At 37.7% G+C, this 19397-nt stretch overlaps 3 protein-coding genes across 3 annotated transcripts; 1 reads left to right on the plus strand and 2 right to left on the minus strand.

Annotated features, from left to right (window-relative positions):
• Positions 1-1200: 1200 nt before the first annotated feature.
• On the minus strand, positions 1201-5482 carry LOC137736700 (glycosyl hydrolase 5 family protein). Its single transcript, XM_068475935.2, has 4 exons — positions 4852-5482; positions 3098-3345; positions 2287-2807; positions 1201-2034 (listed from the first exon to the last, which is right to left on the minus strand). Exons 1-4 carry the CDS (start codon positions 5254-5256, stop codon positions 1562-1564), a joined length of 1647 nt encoding a protein of 548 aa, XP_068332036.2. The 5' UTR covers positions 5257-5482; the 3' UTR covers positions 1201-1561.
• Positions 5483-9489: 4007 nt separating this feature from the next.
• Positions 9490-15901, plus strand: GLE1 (nucleoporin GLE1-like protein). Its single transcript, XM_068475949.2, has 15 exons — positions 9490-9761; positions 9850-10017; positions 10121-10285; positions 10524-10644; positions 10930-11078; positions 11276-11447; positions 11868-12084; positions 12213-12319; positions 12728-12798; positions 13320-13401; positions 13687-13761; positions 13926-14003; positions 14689-14820; positions 14898-15020; positions 15107-15901. Coding segments are annotated over exons 1-15 (1935 nt in total). The 5' UTR covers positions 9490-9759; the 3' UTR covers positions 15380-15901.
• Positions 15902-16187: 286 nt separating this feature from the next.
• On the minus strand, positions 16188-19334 carry LOC137736715 (E3 ubiquitin-protein ligase RGLG5). Its single transcript, XM_068475952.2, has 11 exons — positions 18980-19334; positions 18638-18722; positions 18389-18529; positions 18194-18307; positions 18017-18114; positions 17813-17892; positions 17617-17722; positions 17385-17512; positions 17026-17296; positions 16730-16786; positions 16188-16608 (listed from the first exon to the last, which is right to left on the minus strand). Exons 1-11 carry the CDS (start codon positions 19235-19237, stop codon positions 16528-16530), a joined length of 1419 nt encoding a protein of 472 aa, XP_068332053.2. The 5' UTR covers positions 19238-19334; the 3' UTR covers positions 16188-16527.
• Between the last annotated feature and the right edge of the window lie 63 nt (positions 19335-19397).

Raw genomic sequence — 19397 nt, forward strand, 5'->3', positions numbered from 1 at the left:
TTTAGGTTCTGAATAAGAGAAACATGACATCCATATGCAAAAGCGGACTTTTATGTTTTTGGTTTGGTTATGCATGCTTTATTCTAAATTGTCCTTATTAATACAACTATAGACATAAATTAGGTTTGTAGCAGGAGTTTTTATACAATGGTCATTAAGTTAATTGCCTCAGTATATGAGCAACTGCGTTGATCTGGATAATGGTGATCTGGAGAATGGGGCTTCTAGGAGTCGAAGTTGATTTAGAATTGGTGAATTCTAAACATGGTGGCGTTGATCTCCAAGAAGTGCTTCTTTAGTTTACTTTCGACAACGTTTGCATCATGGCTCATTAATTCGGGTATGTGGTACAACGGCTGAACTAAAGAATTTCTCTTTATATAGAGAATAAAATATCATTATTAGGCCTCTTATTAGGTTTTCATTTTTAATGTACTTGTATTTACTATATACCGTACATTTAAGGATGAATGAAAAATAAGTTGAGCCAAGCACAATTTTTACATCTTCCAAATTCGATTTGAGCAAAAGTTGGAAGAAAAGCAGCTGCTTTTCAAGCGTAAGTGTGAAGTTTGCTTTTTTCCACCGCTAACTTTCAAAATAAGTAAAAAGTGGGAATTTTACCAAACAATCTAGCAACCTAACACTTTTTAAAAAGCAGATTCTAGGCCGAAAAAGCAGGCCCAAATCGTCACTAAGAGACATGAATGAAGGGTTCCATCCGCATTTGTCTGTATTAGGACTTTAGGTGACCACTCCTGTAGCAAATATTGTATTAGAGCGCGGTTGTTACACAATGGAGAAGACAAAATAAAGCATGATTATTAGAATTTTATTCTCAATTGCTCGTCCTAATAAAGCATGAATTACAGTTGGAATATGATTTTTTTCTAATTACTTTCAAATCACCAATGTTACATGATCAAACCCTAGCTTGTAATTAATCCATGAACAATTTATGTTTTACAAACATATATTTGCGTCATTAGATATATTTGTTTGATACAGTTAGACGACTAAAAAAATTCTGATTTGAATGTTTTTTATAGCAATGATTGTTAAACGATGCTTAAGAAATTCAATGATTTTGATTATGAAAGTTTATGTTGAAAATACCTTATTCAACAAGGATGGACATGTTGCTCCACACACGGAATGAATGCAAATATTATCTATGCTTTGACAATCTCACATCGCAAATTTGACAAAACAAATTACAATCATTGTTATATATTTTCCTTCTTACCTGTCTAGCAAACATGATCTTTGATATCCAAAGCAAACCCTAACTTTAGAATTACATTACTTTCCAATCATGATTTTACATCAACTAATAATGGATCACATAATCTTACAAAGCAGCCTTAATTACTTGATCAACCCTACTACGTACTTAATTTCTTAGTCTGCCATGACCAAATATTTATTTCTTTACACACACATACATACATATATATATAATTGCGTCATTTGGTATTGTATAGAAATATTAAGGGTCCTACACTTTCTTTCCTATGATTGCCAGTCCCTTGTTCAGTAGCTTCAGCCATTAGCTAGTTGCCTAAATCATTTGCACGACTGAGTTGAGCTTGAGCATGGGGCTTTTAGGCGACGAATTTATCGTGCTGTCGACAAGTTTGAACCACTGGCTTCCCGGGTCGCACGAACTATCTCTGCTCAAGCAGTTGCAGGAATTTGTGACAACGGTATTGCTGGAGTCTACGTCAAGGCAAACGTCGGTACCATCCATGGTCTTAGATTGGAGGTGCAACTTAGAATCCGAAACGATATCCCATTGCGAATTCCTGGTCGTGCAAAGTATCCCCACTGCTGCCCGCTTATTGAGTCCATCAGCTTGTATGCAGAAATACGTTCCTTTCAGCGTTAGGACCTTCCTCGTTGAATAGGTCCAGGCTCCAGACTGAGAACATGGACCTAACTTCAAAGGGCCAATGAATCCGACTTTTAGGACGCACAGGCCTGTGGCTGGATGGAAAATGATTTTATGCATCCTGGATTGAGCTAAGCCTGGCCCTGCAATCAACACAAACACATAATAAACCTCTCCGACACCAGCGATATTCTACACCCATGTTTGCCACAAGCAAATTAGCGTCAACCCTCCAAAAATGAAATATATGGTTCAAATCTCTTCAATGAAACAAAGATTATGTGCTGCATCAGTGGCCTATGTGGGCGAGCAAGGTCCACATCTAATTAACCATTGGAAATCACATGCGTCTGACCCTAGCAAAATTAAACGAGGAAATTGAAACACGGTATTACCTTGCAAAGGAGATTGGAGGACAGAGAGTCTCTGAGTTAGGCTTGAATTCCTGATATCGCTCCAATCCCAGTTCAAGATTCCATAATACTCTTCCATACCCACCACACCTTGCCTTAAATAATAACTCCCAACCAGGGTCCACAGAGCAAAATCCACATCAAATTCAGCAGCAGCAGCCATGAAGCAGTTTAAGTACCTGTTGTCATTTACATTGGTGCCCCTGTGGTCCACCCCAAACTCACTCACAAACAATGGGAACCCATTGTCAAGCAAAAATCCTGACTTTCTCTTCACGTTATTGTATACTTGGCCGCACACTTGGTTGGGATTGCCGTTCTTCCACGCCTGCCCATCTGAAAATCCATACCAGTGCACTTCAAATACTGTTTTCCCGGCAAATGTGAGGCTCACGGGTCGTTTGGCGAGGAAAGATAAGTCCGTGTCAAAACTCAAGCCAGAGAGAATGACAAGCACGTCTGCGTTTGCCGAGTGCACCGCCTCAGCTCCTCTTTGCATGTACCTAAACAACGGGTATTTCATACAAGTTACAAGTAATTACCATTAATTCGCTTTGATCAGTCGTATGCATAAAGAAAGACATCAATTATGCTGTACTAGGGAAAAACCCACTATCTACACTATTAAATATAAACCAAATAGGTTAGCCAAAATAATCCAGGTAAGATAGATATAGCCCTAGGTTATGTATTGATGTTACAAAAATGCCATGTGAACCATGTGGGATAACTTATTCACTTATGTTATAATACGTGAATTCATTTTCAGCTGGAAATGAAATGACGCACTTACTTGTACCAGTCGTCAACATTCTGTTTGGGGCCTCGCAGCTCATTCCTCAAGCTCATGCCCACCACATTACTGACGCCTTTGAACAATGTGGCCATTCGAGTTAGGCCAGTGATCCAAAGGTCCGGGTTGAAATACTTGTCACCAAAGAAACCACTGTCGTCGTTGTTGTTGCAACACCACCCAGGATTGCTTAAGTGATTATCAAGTATAACCATCACATTGTTGCTCCCAAGACTAGAAACCACTGCCTAAACATATGAAAATAAACCAGTCATTATCTTTTATGAATATTAGAAATAGTAAATTATGAGGGAGTCCTTATTGTCACTCTAAAAACTTATAAAACCATGTCATCTAAAACCTAAGGCCCCGTTTAGTGTGTTGGATGAGGTAGGTTGTGATCAATTAAAATAGACTTTGAGTCCAGTCTATTATTTGTTGTGTCAAAATGTGAGATGGATAGGAGTGGAGTGCACATGATGGGTTATGAATCCATAATACAGTAACATATCCTCATACATGAGTGACAAGTCATGTCTTCCAAGTCTTTACCAATCCAATGTTATCTCTAACGCCCAATTCTATCCAGCCCACCATGGGCCCTAATCGTATTTCGCATGGCTGAGAAAAATTTCGGTTCATAACATGCCGGCATGGTTTTGATGCTTGTAGTTTAGGAAGAACTCCACTTTAGTCCTTGTAATTTCAATTTTCACGACTTAAGTCTTTGTGGTGTATTAATTCTTGCAATTTAAGGACAACAACTTAATTGTCAATTTAGAACTCGTTTGAATGTGCTTTTCAAGTAACCGAAAGCGCTTCTAGAGAAAATATTTTTGGGTTCCAAAAGCACTTAAATGTTTTCTGCAAGAAGTACCTATTATGTGCTTCTTCCAAGAAGCACTTTTAAGTGTTTCTCCAAAATTTATTTGTATCTTTACTAAAGATTGATTCTAAAAATTTTTCATCAAAAGCGGTTTCAGTCATTTTAACAGCACATCCAACGAGCCTTTATTTGATAAAATTAGCATGTGTGATATATAACGAGAGAAATTTTCTCCTTTACTAAAGTGCATCTTATCCCAAACTAAAAGGACATAAAATCATACTTTAGTTGTATTAAGTATATTCTAAAATATAATATTTTAGACATAAATTAGTAACACAATGTAATAATATATCATATCGATAGTTAAACAAAAAAAACTCCGGGGAATCCTCTGTTGAGCTCCAGCAAAAGACAAAATTGAATTATGCATTTACTAAATGGCAGGTACAATGGAGGTGTATAATTAGGGTCACCAACAACCAAATTACTGTGTAATTTAATTTGATTTAGTAAAACAAAAATCACTCTTGATATTGCCGCCATTAGACTAAAACAATAATAATTGAAACCACAGAGTTGAAAATTTGGTACCTGGGTAGGGACGGACTGACATCGATAGGTAATTCCGTACACACCAAATATTTATCACATGATACTCTTACGTGTAAACAATATAAGCCGTCGATCATGTTGACAAAAAAACTCATTAAAGTATGATGATCATGACTAACGTGTCTTCACTGGAAAGTTATCCTCATAGCTTTAGCTTAAACCAATCAATGAAATTAACTTAAGAGAATACCTAATCCTACGCATGATTGTGGGGTCCATGCAGCATATCATGATTAAGCAAAATAAATAAAATAACCAGCATATTTTCTTTTCCTTTTTTTTCTCTTTGTTTCCCGGGAAAATCACCGCGTACCTGGTAAGCTTTCAAGAGGGGGAGATCGACGAGGGCGGGATTGTTGGACTGGATACCGGAAATGGAATCGAGAAGGCCGAGGCTCTGAAACGACTGCCGAACAGTGACAGCTGCCAGCGTTTCATTCGTGGCCAGGAAAAGCGGCCACGTCAGCCTGACGCAGTTGAATCCCAGCGATGCGATTCGCTTGGCGATTGCATCCACCGGCTGCTTGCTGAGGCCTTCGGCGACGACGGCGTCGAGATGCGACGCCCAGTTCACGCACGCCAGCTTCACGCGCTGCCCGCTCTCGTCGACGATCCATCGGGAGGAGGTGGAGAGTGGGAGAGCCGAGGCTGCAGGCGCGAGTGTGAGAAGGGAAATGATCGAGAGGAAGGAGAAGAGTGAGATGACCGGCTTTGCCATGGTTGGAACTTCGAAGGAGGATTGTTGAAAATATATGGGAACTCAATCTTCAATTTATATACTATGATTCAAAGGCCCACCACATCAAAGGCCCACCACACTCATGTAGTACATATTTAAGAAAGATAATCAATTATTACAAGGCTTTGTATGTATTTTATCAGGACTTATAAGGTAAAGAAATCTCATTTTATTCAAAAATAGTGATTAGTTGGGGGCTCATTCCATGTTAAATTTCAACGGTTCGAACTATTTATTTTGTAATTTTTTATTTATAGATCATTTTTTTTTTTTGTAAAAATTCAATTTAATCTTAATTATTTGTCTGTTTAATTATCATTATGAAATTTCATTATTTCTTATAAAATAAAGTGTTCTTTAGTTTCTTTAAAGTCCATTTAATGTCTCAAATATTTTTGATTTAGCTAATATTTTAAAAGAACGATATGTGAGATGCAACTTGAAAAATAAAAGGTTCGGATCGTTAAATTTCGATGTGATATGTGCCCTGCAACCACAACTAATACCTTTTTTTTTTTTTTTTAAAGAAAAAAAAAAAGATTTCGTCCCTTGAACCATCTTCAACCATTGGGTTAAAAAAATTTAATCCAAAAATATTTTTCTGTTCCAACCCTTCTGGGTTAAATTTTTAGCTCAAGATTATTAAAGAATAAATTTAGGCTATTTTTTTAAAGTAACTTATTTAAAAAATAAAAAAAGAAGTTATGTAGACTATCTTAATTTATCTTATGAACATTTTAACTTAAAAATATTTAGATTTCAATTAATATGGAAAAATCACTAAACTGAGACCATGAAACTCATGGAACATTATGAAACAAATTTTTTAATTGTTTTAGCTATTGGATTTAATTTTGGGCCATTAGATCTTTTTTTACCATTAAATTTGATCATACTAGATCTCAGCCATTGAATTCAATGTGTCACATCCCGGCCCGAGGCGGATCACTTCCCGAGCCCGGTCCACCACCGTAGTACGATATTGTCTGCTTTGGGCTTACCATTCCCTCACGGTTTTGTTTTTGGGAACTCACGAGTAACTTCCCAGTGGGTCACCTATCATGGGATTGCTCTAGCCCCCTTCTCGCTTAACTTCGAAGTTCCTACGAAACCCGAAACCAGTGATCTCCCAAAAGGCCTCGTGCTAAGTAGGGATGAGAATATACATATAAGGATCACTCCCCTGGACGATGTGGGATGTCACACAATGAATTCATAAATATAAAACTAAAAATTAAATAAATTTGAATGTGGAACGTTGGATAACCAAATGTCCATTTGAATATGTGTCGTCCAATTGAACCCAAGAGTCGTTGGGCTCATTATTGTGGTCGACAAACCCACGTGGGTGGGGTCTTGAACTGGCAGTGTGGTGTTGGGGCACGTGAAGTTCTGCGTCTAGCTTTCAGATGGCCGCTTCCATTCACGTGCGGTGGCCCAACTCACTAATTCAGTGTGGTATCTTGGCCGAAATTTGTCCTAAAAATAAGTTTTTGGTTAAAACTCATATTTGGCCCAAGGGTTAGAGCAAGTTGGAGTGAGTGTAAAATCTAAAAGTTGAGTTTTACTTCAAGAGTTGAGATAGGTCTAAAAGGCCTTGTGCATTTTATTATGCCAAGTATAATTGAAGAAAAATTGTTGTTAATAAGTTAATATATAAAATTTATTCATGTTATATTTGAAGAAAAAATTGTGATTAATAAGTTGATAATATAAAATTTATTCATGTTAGAGATAACGTTTGATGCGTTATCGGTTCCGTTGATGTTGGAATTGGAAACACGGCAAGTCATAGGAAGTTTTCACGTACGAGCAAGTATTAACGAAGCAAAAGCAACGCCAAGAATATGTAACAAGACCAACAAACCCTTTAACTTGTGGAATGACGAGGATCAAATGGTGCTTGGACTTTTTGGTCTTTGACACACTTGCAAGGCATGCCACACATAATGCTTAAATATTCCTTTCCTTTCAAGGTATCAAATTCTCGACTAAATTTTCTTGGAATTTCTTGTTCATGTCATTTTCTTCACATGGCATTCTAACTATTTTAGCACTGGCAGAGCCACATTAAGGGCTACCTTAGACTATAGCCCAGATAGCTTTTGGTAGAAAATAAAATTTTACATGTAGTTTTTAGTAATTTTCAAATGTAGCCCATCATATATTTAGTCATTGATTCGAATTCTCTCGGTTTAATTATATAATACAATTTACAAACTATCTCTTTTTCTCATCGCTTCATGTACATGAACAAGTTTGAATTTGTTTGAATAACGAAAATTCTTGGCTCACCTTGTGAAAATTTTCTTAAGCTAGCTAATACTGTGAAAATACAGTATCACGTTTCTTTGTTTATAAAGATTTCATCTTTAAGCTAGCCCACCCGATGAAAATTTTCTAACTCTGTCATTGTATTTTAGTTCACGTGCAAAGATATGGACATATTACATTGGCCAACTAAACGCTCAAATCATATTTACCATTCACTACTACATTCGCCAACTTTAAATACAAAGGAATTCTACGTGCATGAGTAGGGTCTATCTCTAACGAGGATACGACATCAAACGCGAAGGATAGGAATCACAGGTGAAAGGGTGTGACATGATATAACGAGTGAGAGACATTCAGACAAACCATGTGGTCTTGGTGTTCACACTATAGATTTTATCCTATTTGGGAGTGATATTAGAAGCGGATGCACATTGAGACTTAGTTGGTCTCATGACCATTAAAAGTTTTATGAAATGTACATGTGAAGGTCTTTTGAAGATCCTCTGAGTGTTTTGTATAGGTCCCTTTGCACCTATAACATGTTTGATGTAATACCTACTAGGCATATTTTAACAGGTTGTATGGACAAAACTCGACAAATTCTCCCGAAATCACTTATCACTTATCAAAGGTTTGGGTTTAGGGTTTATATATATATATATATATATATATATATATATATATATTTTTTTTTTTTTTTTTTTTTGCATTCGGTTTCTATCTAAAAAACTTAAACATTAAAAACTAGGATCACCCAAGATTCGAATCCTGGATCCGCCACTGAGTGGTATGCAATGCAATAAGTGAAATGTGGTACAAATGCAGTATTGTTTCTTCAGCCATACTTACTTGGAATGCGAGAAGTAACGAGAGATAAGGATACAAAAATGTTACTTGGTTGATCGTATATGAGTCTGATAAACAACCTGTATTTGCTAAACGATGTGGGATGTTTGGTGTTCGCATAGACAAACAATAGTCAAGCCCACAAATATCGTACGGATCAGACCCTATAACACTAAATGTAATTACACCAACGGCCCAGTTATAGGCCCACAGAGCAGGGGTGCATTGCAGAAGCATTAAAATCTACGGGAGAAATTGATATTTTCGTGTAAGTCAAGGGGTCAAAATTATGTCGCATAAGTCAAGGGATCAATATTATGTGCTTTTAAAATTATGAACTTTAACGAAAAATTTCAGGTACGATTTATTTTAACGAAAAATCATATTTTTATACTAAAAAATCAATCATGCTACTATTTATTTTACCCTTTATTTTGTCCTTATCGTTAAAACTCAAAGTTTTCAAATCATTTTAATTAGTTTTCCTTTTAAAATAACTAATTTTTTGAGAAAATAATTTTGTTTTTCAAAAGCACTTAAAAGTGCTTTATGCAAGAAGCAGCAGTTATGTGCTTCTTCCAGGAAGCACTTTAATTGCTCTTCCAAAATTTACTTCTATTATTACTAAGGGGGTGTATTCAATTAGGATTTTGAGAAATTTTAATTATTCTAATGAATCTAAAGGTATTCAATTAGGATTTTAAGTGATTATTTGAAATTCAATGTGTATTCAATCAGGATTTTAAGATAGTTTATTAAAATCCTTATAAATACGGATGTATTCAATTAGAATGTTAAAGAAGTTTATAACATTCTAGACGTATTCAATTAGAATTTAGAGAATTTGTAAAAGTTGAGAAATTAGAAAGAATTAGAGAGATTTTGTAGTGTATTTTAAGCATTTACAAATCTCACATCTTCCCATGAAATTTTGAGAGAATTAAATCAAAATTTTACATAGAATCTCTACAAATCAGTTAAATTCTATTAAAAATCCATAAATTTATAAATAAATTAAAACCCCTCAAATTCCTAAATATTAATTCTAAAAATATTTTCAGTTAAGCCCCTTTAGTTATTTTAAAATACATGAGCAAGAATTGGTTGGTCGTCCATTCTTTCACCAACGGTCCGATTCCTAACCTAAACGCCACTGTCTTGAAGTGTGCGAGAGACGAAGGCGAAGGGCCTACTCTGTGAATCCCAAATCCGAAAGTTCAATTCGCGGGTTCTAAACCCTTCCCCGAAATCTCAGACCCACCGGTTCCGATTTCTCCAATAGGCGGTTCAGTTCAAATTTCCACATATATCGCGGATTAGGGTTTTCGCCGTCGAAGCTCTGAATTGGAGTATTAGACGATGTAAGTTCTGTTCATTTCTTTTAATCTTTTGAATATATGTTTTGATTTTTATTTTTTTATGAATTTTTGTGGGTATATATGAATTTAGGGGAGCTTTGAAGCTGGAGCTTCGTTGTCCCCAGACAGTCGATGGAATTTCAGTTGATCCTAATCCTGATTGGAGCTTCGAATCTCTTCTGTCGGAGCTAGACGCATTGGAACAAAAGATCAGTAGCTCTTCCAAGGTTTCGGGGTCATTTACAAAGGAAAAACCGCGGTGAGTGCGTATTTAATTTGAGTGTTTTTGGGATTCGTCCGCCGCGAATGGCGGTGTTATTCGCTGGTCTGAGTTTTTTCTTGGGGTCTGCGCCTTTGTTTAGAGATTTCTCGAACTCAAAAAGTAATGGGAGAACTTCTGCTAGCCCGTTTGTTATGCGTGTCCTCGAGGATGAGATGGTCAGCACTGACGATGATGAAGATGAGGAGGTTAACGATCGAAATTTTGTTGGTGCCAAACGGTTTAATTTCGATGACCTCTATCTCAGGTGTGCAATTAAATTACCCATTTGTATTCTTTCATACAATGCCAATATTTGATTGTTTCGCTTCTCTATTGTGAACTTGACCAGGCTAAGCATGACATAACCATTGAAGATATCCTGTTATTTTCCGTCTTTGTGGATTTCTTTTGAAGCTTTTGACTCAAATGTCGTATAGTGATATTACATTCTCATCTCCCATATTAAACAATAGGCTGATATGTGGTTTTGCTTTATCTTCCAGTGATAGCGATGACTCTAGTGACGAGTCATCTCTTGAAGCCCAACCTTACCTGATGGAGAAGGTTGAACTGGGGGAAAGTAGTTTGTTCGAGCTATCCCGTGAACATCAGTTCAGAGTGAAGGTCTGTAGCTACGTAACTGGTGATGTCTGTGTTGTTTCACTTATGTTTGATTTATTCTAGTTTTTGAAAATTATTGTCTACTCAATAGATTGAGATATGTGGCTCTCAAGTATAATTGACACATTTGTGCGTCCATTGTGATTTAAAAATGGTTGTTGCCCCTCATTTCTAACCCCACCTTCCCCTTGTCTCCAAACAGTTTTGATTAATAAAACTTATGGAAGAAGGTATAATGTGATTTAAGTTTTGTGTTACAGCTGACAATTGTAATTCATTAATTTACAGGAAGTTATTAGAAACCAAATATCAGCACTAGAGGCAGATCTGAAAACAGAAAAGGAAAAGTCTGTTTCTGCACTTGTTCGGGTTCAAAAGTACAGAGAAGACAGATGGGAAATGGAAAGAAATCTTGATACTCAAAATCAACGCCAGATGTAAGCTTGTACATTTCATTTTTTTAAGCGCATATTAATATGGTACTCCAAAATTTCTGTTCATGGACTATCTATTCTGCTAGTCTTGGTTGAGATATATGTGTGTGTGTGTGTATTGTTATTAAAAGTGTTATTCATTTCTTTTTGGTATTAGCCACAATATATCATTTTTAACAGTTTACTATGATCATCTGTAGAGCAGAAGCACTTGATAATCACTTGAATGCTATCCAGCGGGACCTTGAAATCAAATCTCAAATAGAAGAAAGAAAAATAAGAAATGATGCAGCTTATGAAGAAGCTAAAAGAAAGGAAAAGGCTCGCCAAGAAGAAAAACTTAGACAAGAACGAGCTAGAGCTGAAGCTGAGGTTTTTTTTTATTTTGCCTTTTTTATATCCTTATGGTTTTGTTGGTTAATTTGCGTAAACAATGGCCCCATTATGTTACTGCATTACATAACCATTTCTATTTTTGATGCATTGAGATTATGTCACTCATTTTAGGTTTTCATTTCATGTAAGAACCGTTTCAGTGAACTTTAGGGAACTTGGTTAAAAGCTAGAGTTCCACGCTAACTGGCTCACCATGCTTTTTGTATAAGAACATTATCTTGCATGTACAGCCATTAACTGAGATAAGCTATCTTAGTTAATCTTGGTTCGCTAATACCACTCAGCTGCAATGTTATTTTTTTTTTCTTTGCCTCTATTCATTCTTTAATTTCTCTAGGCAGCACTCTGTAGGTAGATTTATACTAAGTTCATAATAAGATAATGTTCTCAATACAGGCAAAAAGAGTGGAGCATGCAAAAAGAGACGAGGATGCTAAAAGAGCTGCTTTGGAAGCTCAGAGCAGAGCAGCTAAAGAAGCTGCAGAAAGAGAAGCTTCTGAAATCTCGAAGAAGGCTGATTCTGGAGCGGCACAAGAAGAAACTAACAGGGCTCAAATAAATGCCAATTTGGGACCTTTAACTGCTCAGTCCAATGGAAAACTATCAGCAGCAGGTATTATGATGTAGATTGATTGGAAAGAAAAAACTTTGTGACACCCATGTTTTGTCTATTGCCCTTTCAATTGGTTCCTTCAAGAATCTTCCTTCATATGATGCATTAACTGGGCTACGTCATGGCAGGTAAGATAAAGGCAGCAGAAAGTGCTCTAAAGTTAGAGCAGCGAAGACTACAAATGCTTAAACAGTTAGAAGAAGAAAACCAGGCATTGACATTACGTTCCAACCAGGTCTGCTGGCACACATTGAGCTTTGAAGTCTTTATTCAATTTTTTTTTTGGTGAACCAAGTATTTTTGCTTCTGTATTTGCTATTTGTCTACCGCTTACTGACATCAAATAGAATTTATAAAATTATAATAGGTTTTGTTTGAACCTTGACGTGTGGAGATCAATGTTAATGTATATTTCCATTTATTCTGTTCCCTTGTTCCTTAATATATCATTCTCTTGTTTATATTGTTACTCTTGTAATATTGCCTATTATAAACAATGATTATTGTTGTGTTACTTTTTTGTCTTTATGATTGTATTGCATCCAATGTTTGGATAAAGCCATGTTATTTGAACTTTATTTTTTATACTTTTCTTTGCGTCCATTATGTTAGTTTGTCATGTCATGTCTTTTCTTTTTGTTAGGATTTCGCGAAGATTGAGAGGCAAATTTCTAAGTTGATACGCCAAATTACAGGAACAAAAGATAGTGTCAGGTAAGTGGATGCGGGATGCCTTCAATTATATAACGTGGCTTGTTGACATTTGTTTGATCTTATATTTATTCTGCTGTACTGTCTTGAGCATTGCTGCACATGAGGTAGCTACTTTCACTGGTAGAGGACTTGGAATGTGCATTATGCTTGTGAAATTTCTCCATAAGGCTCAATAAAATCTGTTCTGGCTTGATGTTTGCTACAAGTTGGGATATTTATAGGCAAATTAACCATTCTTCATATGTTTTCTCTTCTCCCATGTTGACAACCGAGCCTATGCGGGATCAGCTGCTAAACCCTAGTCTTGCACATGTACTATCTAGAGCAATATCTTCATCCAGTTCACATGCTATTGTAACTTTCCCATTTATCTTCTTTTCTTTCAAAAAATAACTATAACTGAAGTAGTGTTGTTGTAAAACTGAGAATTTTTATATGTCGAGGTACTTAATTGATTATCGTTGAAATTCTTGCTCGTAATGCAATGAGATTTTTTACATTCTAAGACGTACCTTTTTCAGACAAAAAGCAGATGAACTATTCAATATCTTTAATGATGCTCGTTGCCCCCAATCTATCAGCATCGCAGCGTTTGCAAAGAAGGTAATGTCACTTTTTTGAGTTCAGTGACAAAATGTAGAGTTTACCATCTAGAATATCAGAATTCTCTATCTGATGGAAAGCTTCAGAATTTCATTTTTCTAGCGTATTTATTGGAGACCAGGTGGAGCCAATTTTGAGAAGCTCTATCATTCCACAAATATTTTATTCCTAGTCATTCTACATGTGGACTGCGTCCGTTATGATTTTTTAACAATATATTTCCTCTTATGGAACTGGTACTAATGTTTATGCTCAATGGTTTGCTCATTTGGAAATTAATTACAGGTTGTCTCCAATTGTGAAACCCCGCGTAATGCTGCTTTTGCGTGTGGCTATGTCATTGTTCTTGTTACTTCAAAGGTACAGCACGATGATAGGGCGCCGCCCGCCCCCGGGGGGTGGGGGGGGGGGGTGGGGTTAATGAAAGATACTTCCATTTCCTTTCGTAGCATGCTCAGTTGATGTCCCAGAATGAATCGTCTTTTTCTTTTCTCTAGTATGATATTTTTGTACATTTGAATCAGGTTCCGCAGGCGATGGATCTTATCCTTGCCGAGTTACACAGAGCTTGCATCTATACAGTTCCAAAACACTACTCGCAGGTGATTCAAATCTCAAGTCTCATTCCTTTCTTTTAAGAAGGGGAGAAAAAGGGGGTGGGGTGGTTCCTGAATGATCCTTACCCCATCTGGATCAGAATAACTCACTGCGGCCACAAGTTTGCCTTCTCTCCAGTTTCTATGATTTTCTGTATAATCAAAATTAAATTTTCACCCCCTTCCTTTGTCAATTTAAAGAGGAGATCCGGCAGTTTCCAATCTTTTTAAAATAATCGGGCTCATAGCCTCCACTCGGGAAATGGGAGAGAGATCAAATCGTGCGGGAGATGGGGTTTGGAGTCTATTGGGACTGTCTGATTCCGGTTAAGTGAACCTGATCCAACCGAATTGGATCCAATCAAACAGGGTCAAATAAAACCGGATCGGATGAATTGGGTCAAACCAAACCGGCCGGACCGAACCGGTCCCGCCAAATTGGGTCTGGCCGAATGAACTGGATCGACCGAACTGGGCCAACTGAACTGGGTCGAGTTGAACCGGGTCCGACCGAACTGGGTCGACCCAACCCCCAAAAATCCAAAATCCCTAAACCACTAAATGCCTAACTCCTAAACCCCACCCCCACCCTACACCCTACAACCCTTAGGATGTCATATCTGTTTTTCTTTATCTAGGTGGGAATTTAATTTTTCTGGAAATGCATCTCTTGACATTTCTTTTACTACAGTCAGCATTCCAATCACAAGAGGCCTATTATAAAGCAATTGGATTCAAAGAAGACGAAGGAAAGATTGAAAATGTTGACAATTATTTGGCACGATTAGAATCCTATATGAAACTGTATGGGGCACTGATTCAGGTTTGGCTTTACGATCTTGCTGCTTGGATTTTTAATGTTTTCTTGGCATCTTTAAGTTACTCGGTATTTTTTAGCAGACGGAAATTTCTAGGGTCGAAAATGCGCATGGCCTGAGAGAAGGTTGGGCATGGATGGCGAGGTTTTTAAATGCTCTCCCTGCCAACAGATACACTGCTGTTGCGCTTAAAGCATTCCTATATGTAAGTTGTTACAGAAGTTAAATATTCCTTGTAGAGAAAAAAATAGGACAAATATCTTTATGCTAAATGGCTCGATGCTTTAACAGACGGCAGGGTACTCTCTCTTCAAAAAGTACAAATCCCAATTCAGGAAGATGCTGAATATCATCTCGGACAACTTCCTGAAGGCACTAAAAGAACGACAGGATTCAAATCTGAACTCGGTCATTGCAGAAATCGAGGCGTTCATAAAGGACAACGAATTCCATCGTGAACCTGAGGGAAGGACCCTGTTGGGGTCCTTGGAATCAGACGCCTATGTTCCTGAAGTTGATTACCAACATTCAAATCAGTATTCGTACGGCGGATACCGCTACTGATTGTATTTGTATGTACTATAGGGTTACCGTCTTCCGTGATTCCTGGAGGATCTGTTGAAGAATGTTTTACCGTTATTGTAAGACCTGGTTTGGTACTGAGGTGATTCTGAAAAAAGCTGCTATAAAAAAAAGCTGGGAGCTGTTTTTGTGTTTGGTAAACACTCAGCTTCAGCTTTTTTTCACAGTTTTGGATGAAAAAAAGCCAAAAACAAGAAGCTGCAAAACCTAGCTTTGAAAAATCGGCTTTTTTTCACATCTGTTTTACATAAAAGTTTACCAAACACTCTAATACTGTTTTTTTTTTCAAAAGCACTTTTACAAAAAAGTTTACCAAACACTCTGTTGCTTTATTTCACAGCTGCTTATTCTCACAGCACAGCAGAAGCAGCTTTTTTTCAAAGCACAGCAATACCAAACCAGCCCTAAGTCAAGCTAGTTGTATTCTTGGTAGTTACGAAAAGTGTAAGGATACGTGAATTTTGATGAGGGAAATTTGCATAATCTGCCCTAACATTCTGCGAATTTTGAACGGGATTCCGATCGGGGATTTGAATTTGGGTGTTTCCGAATTGATTCTGTACTGTTGGCAACCCCATCTTGTTCTGAGCGAAGAACAAATAAACCAAGACAGCCTGCTCCACATCCCGGAAATGCCAGGAAGATGCTGACCATCATTTCAGAACATTTCATGCCTGCACTAAAAGAACAACTAGGTTCGAAGATGAACCCGGTCGCGTGAATGAACGGGGGTTGGATGTGTGGCCAAGGATCCCGGTTATACTATACACCGATGCATACCAGAAAACCCTCTCCGAACATCAATGGTATCTCACCACTGTCATCTAATCATTAATCAGGAAAAAAATTGCAGTGATTCAACATCAAGTATCAAAAACTCACTCTCTTTCGAATCTCAAAACTACTGTCACACTAGAAAACCTGAAATTCTTTGTATACAGTTATAAACAAGGTCATCAAGCACGACAAATCAGGCGGTTCATATATGAGACACAGGCTTCCAAGGTGCAAGAACACGCATCAACTAAGATCGTCTGCTCCTGCACGTCACATAAGTTTCCAGCATTGTAAACCATTTGATCCAGCTTTCATGGTAAATTTTTTCAAAGATGTGCATAAAACACACATGACTAGTAGAGTCTTATTCTAGTTTGGATTCCGCTCCGGCAAATCGGGCACGACTGAAGGTCTTCTCCGCAGTCGCAACAAGTCTGCCACACAAAAACGAAGGCACAACTTAGGACGAAGGAGAAAAAAGCTCTTTACTTGTAACTTGCTTGCATAAATCAGAGGTTGTGAAAAGATTGCTATTTCGCAAAGAAAATGGTATACCTGGTGCCCACATCCAAAGGCCATGTCCTTTGGATTAGTAAGACAAATAGGGCAAACCTGTATAAACAAAAATGAGATCAAGTTGAATGCATATAGAGGAGAAAGTAAACAAATTGCAGTATTTAAAGAGTAGGTGCTTTTTCGGAAAGCGCTCTGAAAGCACTTGAATTTTCAATGAAAGTTTTGCTGTGCCTTTAACAAAAAAAACTCCCAATAGAATGGCTTACGAGCAGTAGTGTTTCCTACATAAACATTACCAAACTCGAACTTGATTTCACTTAAACGTATTTGAATACCTGACTATCATATCCCGTATAAGATGGTGCGCTGGCTCCTGCATTATATCCAGCATATCCTGGATGAGAAGGTGTGCTGGCTCCTGAGTTATATCCAGCATATCCTGGATGAGAAGGTGTGCTGGCTCCTGAGTTATATCCAGCATAAGGAGCTGATCTCTGCTGAAAACTATTGCTCGAGCTGAAACGTCTTGAGTTGCTGCCTGCTGAGACTGCACCATTATGGGGTGGAGGAAGGGGAACCCTGTTTGGACAATTCCCGTTGCGTCCTCTGGTTTTTCAAGGCAAATCATTTTCATGTTATTAACATGCTCGCGTAAAACTGGTAAAAGTTCATACATTAAGCTGCAAGTTTTTACCCCAATATTCCAAGCTCTAGGGTTGCTTTGTACTGAGAAGGTATTTCCATCAAGGCTGCAAGAGCAAACTCTCTCTGCTTTCTGGATATATCTACATTGCTTGACATGATTTCGGTAAAATTCACAAACTGCATGGACAAAGAACAACGGTTCCTTCAGAATCAAGTAAGCAAACTTCTAGGAGTCAACCATGTTTTCGAGAACTAATTGATGTTAGAATGTGTCTGATCACCTGAAAATTATCAAATGCTCGAGCAGGAATATTGTCGTCGAATTCCCTCATCATGTCCCAAGGGCCATCTCCGACTCCCACTAAGACTATAGACAATGGGTACTCGCTGCAAACAAACAGGTCAGAAACCGAAAAAACCAAACTACAAAATATTCGCTGTAAGCATGTAAAATAATGTGTTTCTGTGAAAGTTTACCTTGCTTTTACAATTGCATCAACTGTCTTTTGTTCCTGTGAGCTGAGATGACCATGATGCGTATCAACACTTCTTGTCACCTAGGATTGAAAAAATAATTCAATACTTGAACAAAGAAAGATGCTGCAGATTGTTGCTTCTGATCGTCTTGCTCAAATTTTTGGGTGATTCATGTTGAAATAAAGTAGGTTAAAATCGAATTACCTGCCCATCGGCAATGATCAGCAAGACATGGTACTGGCCTCCGCTTTCCTCGACAATAGTCATGGCCATCTCAATAATGGGTGCAAAAGATGTAGGTCCTGCAACAAGGGACCAAATATTGATTTTGTAGCAATAGTAACATTTTGGCAACCTAAGTGTAATGACTAGAGGCTGCACCTGCAAGTCGAAGATGGGGAACGATCTCTCTATATCGCGTCAATACTTCCTCGAATCCATTACAGTTTTGGTCGTCCTCATAGAAACTGAAGACGTCCTGGTCATGCGTAGATGCTACAAGAATACACGTGAAAGTTGTCATTCACATGATCCAAATAGTAGTAGAAATAATGCAGAAGACAGTTCTTTGTTTACCATCTCCAAATCCAAAGCACGGAATCAGGTTATCTTCATCAAAGACAGATAGTGTTTTCCCGATAATTGAGATCGCTTGTTCGTAAGGATTTTGAGCATTTCCAATGTGATGCAAGCTTTTCCGGTGAAATGACCTCGAACCTGTACAACCCGAAGGAAAGGTGGAAACAAAGCTTAAGCATATTGCATTATTCCTTCAACTGATATTCTGTGACCAAGGAAATTCTTAGAATTAAGATAAGACTAAACCTGTCCACTCATTGCTCTTTGTGAAATCAATACCAACTATCAGATTAGACGACTCTAGGCCAGCTTGTGAAAGAGCAGCAGTAACCTGTGGTCAATTAATATTCGGGAAATTATCCGCATATAGAACTGGTTACAAAGTTTTAATAAAAAACATAACTGAAGGGATACTAAACCGTAGTTTATATACAACATGTGCTTAAAGCAGGGCAGAACAAAAACATGCTACATGTATATATACATATATATATATATATACACACACACACACACACACACAACATGTGCTTAAAGCAGGGCAGAACAAAAACATGCTACATGTATATATATATATAAACTTCTGACCTCATCCAAAGAACGATAATTATCAGCAATCCTTGAGTAACTTTTATGCAAAGTCCTTCGATGCTGGGGAGCTGTAACTGGCTGAGACACACGGTTAAAAGATGGCGAAGGAGCGTAGCGATGCTGCGGTGTATGATACGGGTGTTGTGGAGGGTGTGATGGCTCAGAGTAGCCATGCTGATTCCATGAAGAAGTTGCAGTTGATCCTCTGTGCGAAAACTGTCTCACAATCGAATCTTTCGAGCTTTTTGCTCCCATCAGAAAGTAGAATCTGCAGAAGAACCCTTCTCAATAATGCGGCAAACGCTGTGTTCTTCTTTCTTCCTCCAAAGCTGAAGCAGTTCAAATGTCAGCCTGCATATATATAGCTATATGAATAAAACACCTTGACGACCTTCACATCAATATTATAGCTTCA

This window comes from Pyrus communis, chromosome 13 (assembly GCF_041283825.1).
Source record: "Pyrus communis isolate YQ-2024b chromosome 13, ASM4128382v1, whole genome shotgun sequence".
NCBI classification, from domain to species: Eukaryota; Viridiplantae; Streptophyta; class Magnoliopsida; order Rosales; family Rosaceae; genus Pyrus; species Pyrus communis.

Coding starts and splice junctions, on each gene's coding strand:
- LOC137736700 (XM_068475935.2), bottom strand. CDS start 5,256: ATGGCAAAGCCGGTCATCTCACTCTTCTCCTTCCTCTCGATCATTTCC. Junction 3,346..4,851: donor CCCTCTTGAAAGCTTACCAG/GTACGCGGTGAT, acceptor TCATATGTTTAG/GCAGTGGTTTCTAGTCTTGG. Junction 2,808..3,097: donor AATGTTGACGACTGGTACAA/GTAAGTGCGTCA, acceptor CCCGTTGTTTAG/GTACATGCAAAGAGGAGCTG.
- LOC137736715 (XM_068475952.2), bottom strand. CDS start 19,237: ATGGGAGCAAAAAGCTCGAAAGATTCGATTGTGAGACAGTTTTCGCAC. Junction 17,893..18,016: donor TGATCATTGCCGATGGGCAG/GTAATTCGATTT, acceptor TTTCAATCCTAG/GTGACAAGAAGTGTTGATAC. Junction 17,513..17,616: donor GAGCATTTGATAATTTTCAG/GTGATCAGACAC, acceptor TTGTCCATGCAG/TTTGTGAATTTTACCGAAAT.
- GLE1 (XM_068475949.2), top strand. Junction 11,079..11,275: donor ACTCAAAATCAACGCCAGAT/GTAAGCTTGTAC, acceptor GATCATCTGTAG/AGCAGAAGCACTTGATAATC. Junction 11,448..11,867: donor GAGCTAGAGCTGAAGCTGAG/GTTTTTTTTTAT, acceptor TTCTCAATACAG/GCAAAAAGAGTGGAGCATGC.